This window comes from Rhodnius prolixus, unplaced genomic scaffold, assembly GCF_049639745.1.
Source record: "Rhodnius prolixus isolate KJV_2025 unplaced genomic scaffold, Rpr scaffold_4, whole genome shotgun sequence".
NCBI classification, from domain to species: Eukaryota; Metazoa; Arthropoda; class Insecta; order Hemiptera; family Reduviidae; genus Rhodnius; species Rhodnius prolixus.
Genome location: NW_027411614.1, coordinates 30,182,760 through 30,196,262, shown reverse-complemented (window position 1 = coordinate 30,196,262; position 13,503 = coordinate 30,182,760). Strand labels below are relative to the sequence as shown.

At 31.2% G+C, this 13,503-nt stretch overlaps 2 protein-coding genes across 2 annotated transcripts; one reads left to right on the top strand and one right to left on the bottom strand.

Moving 5' to 3' along the window:
* Window positions 1-217: 217 nt before the first annotated feature.
* Prx6a (Peroxiredoxin 6a) lies at window positions 218-6,998 on the top strand. Its single transcript, XM_074131466.1, has 5 exons — window positions 218-428; window positions 2,089-2,245; window positions 3,500-3,717; window positions 5,474-5,546; window positions 6,623-6,998. The coding sequence occupies exons 1-5, from the start codon at window positions 343-345 to the stop codon at window positions 6,749-6,751; spliced, it is 663 nt and encodes a 220-aa protein (XP_073987567.1). The 5' UTR covers window positions 218-342; the 3' UTR covers window positions 6,752-6,998.
* On the bottom strand, window positions 6,837-12,082 carry LOC141455949 (peroxiredoxin-6-like). The gene is made up of 5 exons (XM_074131465.1): window positions 11,924-12,082; window positions 9,106-9,262; window positions 8,517-8,734; window positions 8,240-8,315; window positions 6,837-7,120 (listed from the first exon to the last, which is right to left on the bottom strand). Exons 1-5 carry the CDS (start codon window positions 12,004-12,006, stop codon window positions 6,986-6,988), a joined length of 669 nt encoding a protein of 222 aa, XP_073987566.1. The 5' UTR covers window positions 12,007-12,082; the 3' UTR covers window positions 6,837-6,985.
* Between the last annotated feature and the right edge of the window lie 1,421 nt (window positions 12,083-13,503).

Genomic DNA, 13,503 nt, shown 5'->3' with positions numbered 1-13,503 from the left:
CTGAAAAAGTGTTGTGTGCCAGCTGATACTGTAAGTATATAAGAAGAGACTAAGTATTTTTGTCATTACACATTAAAAAAATAATTGATTAAATTTGTGCTTAGTTAATTTTTAAGAAAAAATATTTCAGTCAGTTTTTGGAATAACAAAAATTCAAATTTTATGATTGGCCGTTAAGGTAACACTGACTTATTTGAGTGATGTGTGAACGTAGCCTCCCCTAACCCTAGTTTAAGTTGAGCTGTGCAGTTGCAGCTATAGGAGCGAAACAATTAGCCGGTGCATTCTATAGTGCGTGAGTGTGTGTTACACTGATTAGTCAGTAATCAGTGGTTAATCAAAATGGTTAATTTAGGAGATGAGTTCCCAAATTTCACTGCCAACACTACTGAAGGAAAAATTCAATTCTACTCATGGGTTGACAAATCGTAATATTTTATTAATTTTAATTGAAAAATGCGATCTTTTGCATAATTTGCCTATACATTTTTATTCAAATAAGCCTTGCATAATTTTTAGATTTTATAACATATTAAATTCATTCATCATGTTTTACTATACTTTATTTACATAGACTGTTTTTTCAGTGCAAACTCATCTTTCCTTATCATAAAAAGCATTACTTTGTGATAAGGACGATATGTTACGTGGGCTTCAGAGATAAATTCTTGCTTCTTCTCACACCACTTATTTTATTCTTTCATCAATTTCTATGTTTTGTGCGCAATTAAGAGAAAGATTATTCTTATTTATTCCTTAAATTTATACTGAATTACGATCTTTAAATTTATCCGAACTTAACATCAATTAAATGTGATTTTAAGAAGTATTTTAAGTTTACTTTAGTTGGCTTGAGTTGTATCAGGGGATCTTAATTTAACACATCCCGGAAATGACCAATTGTATTACATGACCTTATGATAAATTCTTGTTTCTTATCATTCACCAAGTATTCTTAAATATTAAAACATTATTATTACAGTTTCGTTTTTCAAAAAGTAAATGTCTAGTTTTTTGGGCGTTAGGTCGAACGAAGTCAGCAAACAAACCATTTATTTTCTAAAAGCAGAAAATACACGAATTCGACCGAGTACAACCAACTGTAAAGGCTTGGGCACACATAAAGCGGTCTGTAGCGGCGGGCAGCGATCCAGCGGTCGTCGCGGAGGTCTGCGATATGGGTACGTCACACAGGACGCGATATCTTTGTTTGAGCGGTCCAGTTTGGTCGCTTTCTTCTTTAGAAGTAGTAGTGCGTTTTCTTTTTCTTTGTTTTCATTTTTATGTATTGAGTATGAGTTCGGACGATGAACAACTCCTGCTATTAGCTTTGCAAAGCAAAAAGAAGAAAAGCGAAGTTGGGTGCCTGAAATTATTGTCATGTTGAGTTCTTGAGCTATTTCATTCCATGCTTCAGCCTTTTTAAGACATTTTTATAATGTTCGTGTGAACTGTCAAACAAAAATTTTTACTTGCGCACAATATTCTATAAAAATTTCAATTTCTTCACTCATTTCTTTTTTAAAGGTGGTGTAGAGATTGAGTTATAAGTAAATTTAATTAAAGGAAAACATGAGATTAAACAAATTGCGACGACCATATGTTTCCAGTTTGTTATAATGAAATAAAAAATGAGTAAAAAGTTTCTTAACATTTTAATTTCATATTAGTAGGTGGTAAGGCGGTCACGTTGAAATCTGTAATTTTGTACTACAGATAGCTTGTCGTCGCGACAGACTAGCCCGCGACGGTAGACCACGTTCTGTTTGACAGAGATGATGCAACATTGTGTAATACAACTATACTGCCTGACCGCCTCGATGGAAGATCGTTGCCCGCCGCGACAGACCGCTTTCTGTGTGTCCAAGCCTTTACGCTCTATAATTAATAAAAAGAAATAAGTTAACTCATCTTTTGAGAAACATGTCTTTTTAGATCAATTCAAAATGTTTGATATACGGATTTTTGATTAGGTAGGGATATTATTAACTTCAGTATTTATTTTTTTTGTGTGTGTAACCGATTGAATATAAAGCCAAAATTGAAATTTATGTGAACCCACACTCTTTCATTTTTTTCACTTTGCAGATGGTGTGTATTTTTTTCTCATCCTAATGCATTTACACCTGTATGTACAACAGAATTGGGTAGGGTGGCGCAACTGATCCCTGAATTTACCAAAAGGAATGTTAAAGTAATTGGATGCTCTTGTGATCCTGTTGAAGTTCAGAATAAGTGGATCGAGGTCTGATAATATTTAATTCAGTTTTTATTGTGTTGAAATATTAATCTTTTTATATTAATTTTTATGTGTTAGAAAAATATTTAAAATTTTGTTTGAGGGGTATTTTTAAAAATTTGCATTAAAGGCAGTGAATCTTCCGCCTTCGAATTCTTGGCGTTGCTGTTGTTGTTATTATTGTTTAGACATTTTATTACATCAAAAACAAAAAGCATTCACTTTTTCAATTCAAACAAAAGCAATTCAAATTTCATAAAAAATAAATAAATAAAACGTATATCTTAATAATTAATAAATCGCTCTATATCTCTCAGAACCGAATTTAGTAACTTTGATTTTCTGCCAGGTTCTTTGGGACAATTTTGTATGCTTGACTGCTGCAAGCTACCAAGTTGGGGGTAAGAGCTATATCCACATAAAATTTCGAATCGAATGACAATTCATTGACGTAAATCGGTTCACGCGCCAATAATTTGAACAATTGCAGTACTTCCTCTTAGTAGGTGTAAGAGAAAGATGACACTTAAAATCACGTGGGGAAGCGTTTAGGCGCTACGTTTACAAAAAAGGTAACAAGAACAACAAATTTTTGAAAATGCCGTTTTAGCTCATTTTCAGCAACTTTTTCCTTGAAATCTATTAGTTTTGCAATAAAAATACATTTATAAACAAGGATTTGCCCTATATTATAAAGAAAATTTAGGAATTTTATCTTTTAAAGCAAAAGAGAAAAAAATTGTCAAAGTTAGGTGTTTTTCCACGTTACACTTTTTCGTGCACTTTTTGACGATGAACCCTTAAGCAGCTGTCCTACCAGACAGTTTTAATAAAAGAAAAAAGGAAGAAAAAGAAGATGAGAAAAAGAAGGGATGCAACAAAAAAGTATTTTCTTTACTTTATTTATTTTAATTTTTTCTTAAATTTCCCTCAGACACAAGATACATTTTAATTTGCAATATTGTAACTTTACTCTAAGCCTATATGAAAGATATATAAACATTTTGGCTTTTATCACATGCTATGATTGTTAGAAATCCTCGCGTTCATATCATAATGGCATAACAGAGAGGCCCTCTAGATTATACAATTCAGCACCGCGTATAACATGATTGAATTTCACTCTTCCTATAAGTTGTTTCCCATAATCTTGTTTACTGCCCATGCTGGTTTCCACCACTTAGCTATATTATTTGTCTTATACATTTTTTAAGAAGAATTGTACTTCACATGTACGAACAATTTTTTTTCTTTTTTTAGGATATCAAAAGTTATTCTAAAATAGAAAACGAAGGTTTTCCCTATCCTATAATTGCTGATGAATCACGCAGCCTTGCAGTTCAACTTGGCATGATAGATCCAGTGGAGAAAAACAAAGAAGGATTGCCAGTTACGTGCCGAGCGGTATTTATTACTGATCCTGAAAAGAAACTACGGGCATCAATTTTATATCCTGCTACTTCAGGAAGATGTTTTAGGTTTGTAAGATTATAAATCTCTGATAGACTAATTATTCTACTTCCTTAGACTCTATTATCATCATCATTATAAACGAGTTTTTGCAAGAGAGTTGGTTTTGTTTTGTCATAATTTCAAAGAAGAGATTATGTTATAAAATGTAAAATATAAAATTACACATAGCAGAAAAGATGCTAATTTAAAATTAAACAGGCAATACTTATTTCTTTTCACAAAATTTCTTAATTTAAAAGAATGAAAAGTAAAATAGTATATATCATTAAACTTCTGCAAGTTATTAATTATTAAAAGTTGGGCAGGACAGTAATTATAAAAAGGGAAATACTTATCAATATAATTTTTTCTGAACGGGTTGTACGTAGAACAAAATATGCTCCAAATACTACTTTTTTAATTGTAAAGCTAAAATAAGCTTCGCATACAACCAAAGTGGAAATAACATATGTCTGTACTCGTGACTTTAACCCAAATTGAAGACTCGTTCAATAGCGACGCTTTTCCATAAACGAGACCATTTTTCTAAGAGATCTTTGAGAGCTTTTTTAATCTCAATTGAATTTAACGTATACCATATATCTTCGCAACCTATTTTTGCCAGCGATTCCCTTAGCAGACAGAGCCAACAAGCGTCACCATTACCTCAGGGTAGCATATTAAAATACTTTCTAATGTTATATTCTAATCTGTATTTCTCTTTAAGTAGCGAATATTCCCTTCTCATTAATAGCGTAACCCATTCCTCTCTTAATGCAAATGTAAAACTTGAAGAAAAAGAGGTGGTTATAGCTAATAGTAGAAATAATAAAGCATGGCTCCGACTCAAAAAATCTGTGAAATCTTGAAGAAGTGCTCAGTGGAGTGTTATATACTTATTTGTAATGTCGTTTTAAATATACTATCTATTCCTACTCCATGGTCACAAATTGTAAATACGCTAATTCAGCTAAAAGGTGATAAGAACCAAATAACCACATTATTGCACTAGTTAATTGTATAACCAAAATGTTTACAACTGTAATTCTTGAATGTCATTCTGGTTTCAGAAATGGAAGAGGATATATTGATATACTCACATTACATTCAGTCATGACCATTGAAATATTTACAAAAAAAAATCATTTGTAGGCGATTTCTATAGATTACTCCTTTATTTTAATATTAGTTTAATACTTTATATTTGTTTCTTTTTAATTATCATTTATGTTTGTTAACTTTCCTGCTAATTTAACACTCACAAGAAGATGTCAAGGACGTCAAAGTTGTTTTCCAGAATTGGAACGCTCATCCCTCAAAAAAAAGTATAGGAGATGCAAAGATATTTAGCCGTCAATTTCGATATAAAGCCGCAGTTCCTTCAATAATAACCGGATGAAATCATTCTTGAGATTTCACTCGCTAAAATTATGACCTTCCTTGTTAAAAGTAGTGAATAGTACAACTTTAGATGCGTCTTCGTTATGAACTGATATTAATCTATCTACTCGTAATAAAGTAAATATACAATATATTTACTGTTTTTTATTTTATTTTTTCTTTAAATTTTTCCCTGATAGAGAGCATATTTTGCATCTTTTGCCTTTATTTATTTATTAATTTTTTTCTCCAAGCCTTTTTTTTGCGTAGGCGGTTCTTTAAACAGCTAGCGCTGAAGCTGATCTGTTCGCCTTAATCCGTAAAACTAGATAACATAACTTTTGGCTATAAGCTGCCCCATGGTACTGTTTAACAGCTAAAATTGGTTTCCTTTGTTTGCAGTGAAATATTAAGAGTTATTGATTCGCTACAATTGACTGAAACAAAGCAAGTGGCAACCCCTGTGGATTGGAAGGTATTTAATTGTATATTCCTTGAAGTGTTATAGATTTTATGCCCATTACATTCAGGAAGAGTATTATACCTGATGTTAAACTATTATTTCTGTAAAATTAAGGTTAAATATCTTTTGGAAAAAATAGCAGAGTAAATTAAAGCTGTTCTTCAAGGGAAGGTTTAGGATTGTGTAATATCATTGTTAAGTGGTTCAAAGCCCGATGTTCACTATCATACTATTAGGCTGTCAGACACGTACTTTTGTAAACCTCAGAAGAAAAATCACTTCCTCTAGTTGGAATTGAAGGCGTTAATTGCAATGTTTTAAATGCAAAGAAAATTACGGTTTTACTGAAGTGGAGATTCCTTTTATAGAACCTGGCTAAATGTTAGCTATCTTCGGTGCCATGCTTGCTCAGATCCAATTGTATGAGTGGTGGCATGCTTACTCAGATCCACTAGTGTATGAGTAGGTGTGTGGTGTCTATTTGTATACAGGCTTGTGCATAAATCCCGCATATTTGAAACTTCGGTAACCACATCGGATCATCTTATATAGGTGCTCTTGGTTTATTATCATTTACCTGATATTTTATTCGGATAGTTGACCAAAAATTATGGTCAAAATTAACTATGCCACCGTGGCAGTCACGTGATTTAATCATATCCCAAATATATATTTAAATAGGCAGCGAATGACGCTAATTAGACACGTATGACTTCACTTTGGATGCAGATGTGTAATGGCGTCAAGCTAAAGAACCACTACCATGGGCGCTGATAAAGATTTACTCTGCAGCAAAGTTTATTTATACTATGTATTTGTTACTATAGTCAGTTAATCAGAAATTTTAAAAACCTGAAGTCGTTTCCATTTTTCGTAGCTAAATAAAGACCTCTTATAACAAAAAATAACCGAAAGGAAAAAACTATGAACGAAATTGGCAATAATCTTTTTTTCCTTTTAGTTCAATGAATCAGTCACCAAAAACGATGAACAATATTTTACAATTAAAAAAAAGCAGTTTCTTTTAATAATAGAAGTTATTTGTTTAAAAATAAATATTCAACTGTATAATCATTCTTTATTTTCAGCACGGTGATAATTGCATGGTATTACCTACTCTAACAGATGAAGAAGCAACTAAACTATTTCCTAACGGTTATACAACTGTTCCTGTACCTTCAGAGAAAACCTACATTCGAATTACTCCTCAACCCTAATCAACTATGTATATATATTTTTTATTTTCCCATGTTTTTCGGAGAGCTTTTCCAAGGATAATTTTAGGTTAAGAAATGAAATATATTTTTACAAGAAAGTATTCTTTAATTTTATTAGTATGTATTACACTCAAAGAATAGAATACATTTTTGTGTATAATTATTGTGTATTTTACAATGTTCCTGCACTACTTTATTTTCATCTTTTGTTTATTGATATATAAAGTTTAGATATTATAACGTATAATCCGTTGTTGTTCTTACATAATTTTGACCTGATGGCATGGATACTTTATCGACTCCTTTAGGGAATAGTTTCGGTAGATCCTCATCCTTAACAGTTGGTAAGATCATTACTTTGTCCCCAGGCTACAAATACAATTAATAATTTATTTTTTTGAAAGGAATATATGAAATATCAAAACAAAAATCTATAAATGTAATGTAAAATGCATGTCTTCAATTACTGCAATTATTACAAAACCCGTTTTTTTCAATTCCGTACTTTATTCAAGAAGCGCAAACTTGAACGCAAAAGTCCCACTCCCTAGTGGGAGTCCCTACTAATTTCAATTTGACAGTATTTTTCTTAGAGATTTGTTCTGCATAATGCCAAGCTTCGTGCTAACCAGCTATTATTTGCAAAGAACATCAACTCCTTTTCATATTTCATACCAACGACAACATATTTTTTGGGCTATACAAAGAACATCACTAAGTAGCCCCCAGGTTGAAGCAGTCAGACTTTTTTAGTAAATTTTAAAGTTGTGTATTGTTGGCTGCATTTCGACTTGATTGAAAAAAAGTCAACCTCCTTTCATAGTCCCCACATCTTATTGGGGGTCTCATCTTAGGAGAGGGAGTCGGGTTTATGAAACAGTTTTAAAGTCGGAGTGAATATATTGATAGAAGAAAGATTATCCGCATTCACTGACTTCAAATTTTTATTTGTCAACAGTCAAAAATATGAGGAATTTTTCATAAGTTCTCATAAACGGACTGGTATTAGTAGCCCACATAATCTGATCACCCGCAGAAAGATGAGATGATATTGTTGGGTATTGCTGAACAGTATCTAGGAGGTCATAAAATAAATACAAAATCGCCTTCTTAAATAAATCTTCTCTTTAGTTAAATCGAGAATAAATATCTTTGAAAAAACTTAAATTTCCGAATTTAACAGTCAAACTAGTGAGTTCCTGAGCAAAAGATGGTGATAAACTGAATCTCAAAAAAAAATTAAGGAAAACATGAGAAGAAAATAACGTTTAGAATTTAGATTAACTATCAAGAATACGCCACAAGATCCTACCACTACCCCATCACACGTATCATTCAAACTACATTGATTACACTAATTTTCTTTCTCAACACTGTGATATACGAAGAGGAGGTTTATAATACCTTATATTTATCATACAACTTCGATCACGTTTAAACTTCTGTTAAGATTAAGAACATATGCATTATGGAAATCTTTTTACTTACGATCCAGTTGGCAGGTGTTGCCACAAATTGAAGTTTATCGGTTAACTGAAGAGAGTCAATCACTCGTAAAATCTCACTGCAATAAAACTGAGATTAATTGGCAGTAATGACAATTATGATCACCTTAATACTTAAAAAATAATTTTAGATTTAGGCTGAAGAAAAACTTCAGCTGAAGAAAAAAGTTATATCTCTAAACAACCGGTTCAGAAGTTTTTAAGTAAAATAAAATATGTTCAAAATGTTATACAAACATGAAATACTGAAATTAACTTACTCAACGTTTCGCCCCGTAGACATAGGATATATCATTGATAATCTTAACTTTTTGTTAGGGTCAATTATGTACAACGCTCGAATAGTTTTAGCAGATTCTTCATTATTCCTATTTTGTTCATCAAGCATATCTAATTTTACTGCCAATTTACGATCCTCATCGGAAATGATAGGGTATGGAAAATCTCCTGGAATGTCTCTGCAGTATGATTTAATATCCTACAAATATTTAGGTAAAATAAATTAATAGTATTAGGCACGTCTGTACGCACTGCCAACTTCTGCAATTGAGGTGTAGAAGAGATTACAACAAGAGTAAATTAATAGAAGCACACATAATAGGTCTAACATAACTTAAGCAGCATAAAAGAATACTGGAGGAGCAAATTGTGTCGGTATTAAAAACTTTCAAAATCTTTCATTGCGATAAACATGAATTTTTTGTATTTATTAATTTACCAAAACGGGTGTAACCTAGTACCAAAATAAACATCTAAACTGTCCGGCAGGACAGTTGTATAAGGGTTGTTATATAATAGCTATAAATAAACATAATTTACTTATGATTTTGATAACTGTGTGCCACTTACATTAATCCAGTCAGTGTGATCTTTTAGTTTGTCACAAGACAGGGCAATCAGTTTCACACCTCTTTTATCAAATTCGCCTTTAAAAACCGCAATTCTGCCAAGTTCAGTTGTACAAACAGGTGTGAAATCAGCAGGATGAGAAAATAGAACACACCACCTAAGTATCAGATATACGATCTAATAGTATATATTAGACTTGCGCATCTTAAAACTACCATATTTTCAGGATCTGCTATTATTACACCTAATATATTTGCATAGGTTTAGATTTTTTCTTGTAAAAAGCTTCTTTTTTTAATTGTTACAACCAAAAATAGAATTATATATAAAAAAAAGTTTTTTTTTCAAGCTATTTTTATTATCGAACATTTCTAATTCCATATAGCAAAATATGGTAGTAGAAACATTATTGGATGAAAGATTTCATTTCTTCAAATTCTTATGTATAAAGAATTCTCAAATACTTGGGCTACAAGGATTTCTAAGCTCCCAGGACCAGTAGTCGAAAAATTGCACCTATGAAGACCAAGAAAAGATGCAATTCCTCGAAAACAGATATGGTTCTTTAAAATATTAGATGGTAGACCAGAGTAAAGCTAAAACAAGACCTACTTGCTCAAGAAACACAGCAAGAGTGCCACAAATTTGGTATCAATGGTCTTTTAAAGATGAATACTAAACAGTTTTCTATAAAATTCTTGGAATTTATAGTGGTAAAATTTTCTCAGTAACCTCCACCTTTGTTTGTACATTAATGAGATTTCAAATTTTCCTGGAGAAGTGTTACTGAATACTCTACTAATCATTATAAAATTGGAAATTTATTGATGAAATTATTTATTGCTGTTTCAGGTCAGCAATTTTCAATTCTTATTCACTGACACATATATGTACATATGTATATTTAATTGAAAGAGCATTTCTTATAAGGTATTCACGGACGTAGTCTTTTAAGATCCTGGATATGTCTATCGCAGTGGGCTGTAACACTAGAAATAGAAAATCTGTGAGAATTATCCTTAACTTGAATCCGGCTTGCAAGTGTACCACGCTCCTGACTAAGCGAAACCCTTTTCTTTAAAATAATATTATTTCTTTAAGTGATTACATTTGTTTATAGAATTATAACATTACTTTAATCAAACCAATCATTTGAGTTAAAAGTGGTTGACTGGATAATTATAATATTTATTGTAAATTAACAGGGATTTTAGTTATTTTCCGTTTAGAAGCATTTTACAGGAAAATTATCCAAGAGCCTTTTCTTCCTCTTCTTTCCTTTTAGATTACAAATCAATTTATAAATTTCGTTTTTCATCTTCACATTACGCTCTACAAAGAATATATTGTTACAGTATTTTTAAAAATGAATATGAAATATTGGTGGATTACAGCTAATGAATATTTCAGGAGAGGTGCAAGTCTATAAATATTTGTTTACATAAAATAGTATTTTGAAATTAATTTAGCAATATAATGGGTCAAAATAATAAAGTGGTCTCTGCGCTCTATAATATGTTCATAAATTAAAATGTATTTATTTATTTTTACAAAACTGGTCACGTATGTATAGTTTTTGCATTAACTTTGTCATTTTGATGAAGGGTACATATAACCGTAAGAGGATATCAAATAAAGTTACTTCTAAAAATAATAAAAGTTCTAAAAATAATAAAAGTATTATTTCATTAAAGTCAATAGATTTTATCAAATACTGATTACATAACTACCCAAAGCAAACATTTTCAATTAATTTGGAGAAGCAAAGTAAATAATAACCTGATAGAACTAAATATGGACATATGTACGTATGTACATATCTCTAATAACATTGCAGACTTACATTGAAATATTAGAACTAGCATTATATAACCATTTTTATTTTCAATTACTAAAATGAAGGCTTTAGGATAGCTCAGCCTTTTTTTAATTCTGAAAAAAGCAATACTTTAATTATACCATCATACTGATTCTATAGTCTTATTGTTGAATACCGTTTCAATACATTTTTCTGAAATTTTCACTTGGTCAAACCCACCTCAATAAGAGGTTTTTTTTTTTTTGCAAAGAAATAAATATAATGAATACAAGCATTTACAATAAGGATCATCGTACAAAAATGTTAAGTAAAAAAGTCTGATTTGTGTTGTCAAAGACAAAAACTTCCTGAAGGCCGAAATTTCTAAGTATAAACTCGGAGCACCAAAGCCACAAAATTTACACAAGCATTTAATAAAAGAAAAAAAGTCTTAAAACATAACCAAATTAACAATTTTTAAATATCAGCTTTCTCAAGAAGACCTTTGTCGTAAACCCGAATGCTGTTTATAGTTGTAAAAACAACGAGAAATAAGTTGGAAGAATATCAGCGAAATTAAAATGAAATTATTTTGTTACTTCCAACAAACATTATGAGAGCTAAGTTAGGCAACGCATTAAGAGGCATTGCGGGTATGAAATAAATATCGCTGTTCAGAACTGTTTCAATTAATCTGAAAGAAGTCTTATTAAACAAAATTAAAATTTTTAATTGACAAGTGAAAATTTGCTTCTTTTACAGAGGCAAAAAATCCAAATCACCAAGCACACAGTCTAAATATTATTATTAGGCTACTTGATATAACATTTATATTTCAGCCAGAACATTCTTCTGCACCAAATAAAGTGCGTTGGAGATCAGAAAATGGGTACTCCCTACTACACGCTACAATCAGATAAAGCTAATTAAAAAGCTTTTCAATAAAATAATTGCACAACTTTCCAGATTGGAGGTACCCTCTCTAATTTAAAATCAAACGATTTCTTTTAAATTACTTACGAAGAACCTATCCATTCATGAAATGAAATAGGTCCATGGGTAGTTGATGCTTTAAAATCTGGTACAGTTGATCCAAGCCTCATTTTGGTGGCAATGTTTCTATGACAAACTGCTTTTATAAACTAGTTAGGTCGCTTGCTATATTGCACAATAAAACCAGCTTTCCCTCTCCCTTTTTATTCACACTTACATTTAAACGTCTTTCCCACTTCATTTAAATGGCATTTATTACTTTAGAAAAGATATGATGATGGGGTTTATGTTTCCAAATAAATCTAACTTGTACATTATATATTTATAAGTAAAGTAATCGCCTATTTTTTCAGGCGGGGCTTAACGTCCAACTACCATTATATATTTATATATAAATATATTTGTTGTGTAATAAATTAGCGGCGTTGTCTGTTACATGTAAAAACACAATTTTGCTTTAATGTATGATTTCTTTATGGTATCAGATTTATTAATTAATATATCTTTTGATGAAAAATAAATGTCCACACACAATAATGCTCTCTCATCTAGTGGCCCTTGATGTCTATGGTAACTGTATGGAAGATAGAGTAAAGTCGCCCATTTTTCTTTGCTGACTTAATAAAGAAAATACGTGACGAAAGGTCTTCTTTTTCAACCGAGAAATTTCAGTACTCCACCTTCTTAGATCAGACGCAGTTGGTAACCAAGAAAAAATTGGTGAGCAACTAAGATATGTGCCCATTACACTTTTTTTCCCATTCGGCTGTAACATGGCCGTTCTTCCATCACCTTCACTCACCTAATCTTCTCAAGACTTCTTCTGCACTAACACCATCAACCCATCTCCTACGAGATTCATCTTCATATTCAGTTTCCAAAAGCTTCTTTTGAAACTCTGCTTACAGGCGTTCTGTCGATCCGTCCAAGACACTTAACTGGTTTCGGATTGTAAAAGACAACAAATCTGTAATCTATTTCTCAATGTTAAGGATCACTACATAATAAATACTCTTAAATTTACCTTTAGTGTCAAAATACAACAAATTTTCTTTATATTTTTTGGGTCTCTTATCATATCTCTTAGCAGAAAGTAGTTTGTATAATACCTCTGTTAAAAGTAAAGTTGTAATTAAACACTTAAACGTCTTTATTTATGAAAACTGTTTAATATTATTAACATTGAATTTATTACAAAAGAATAAATAATCCAGATTGGAAGATATATCCATATAAACATAATTTTACAAAATTTATTACTAATTTAAAGAATTAAAATATATAATTATGGCAGGAGTTCCTGCTGTACCTCTTTTTTTTTATCTTTGATTTTATCCGTCATAGCTCGCATGTTAATATTATTTCTGACTTCACTCATTATCAAAGGATGATTAATAGTTTGGAGTAGAGAGTTGGACTTCACTTATTTACTGTCTCGCACTAGTCAGCAAGTGTCGAAATCTCCACCAAAATGATAAATGAGAGATGAAAGTATGAAATCGGTTAGGCATACAATAAACATACGTGCTATGATGTGTAAAATCAATGATTTTATCCAGCATTATTATCCAACACCTAACCACATTTTCAACTCGTATTTTTATTTT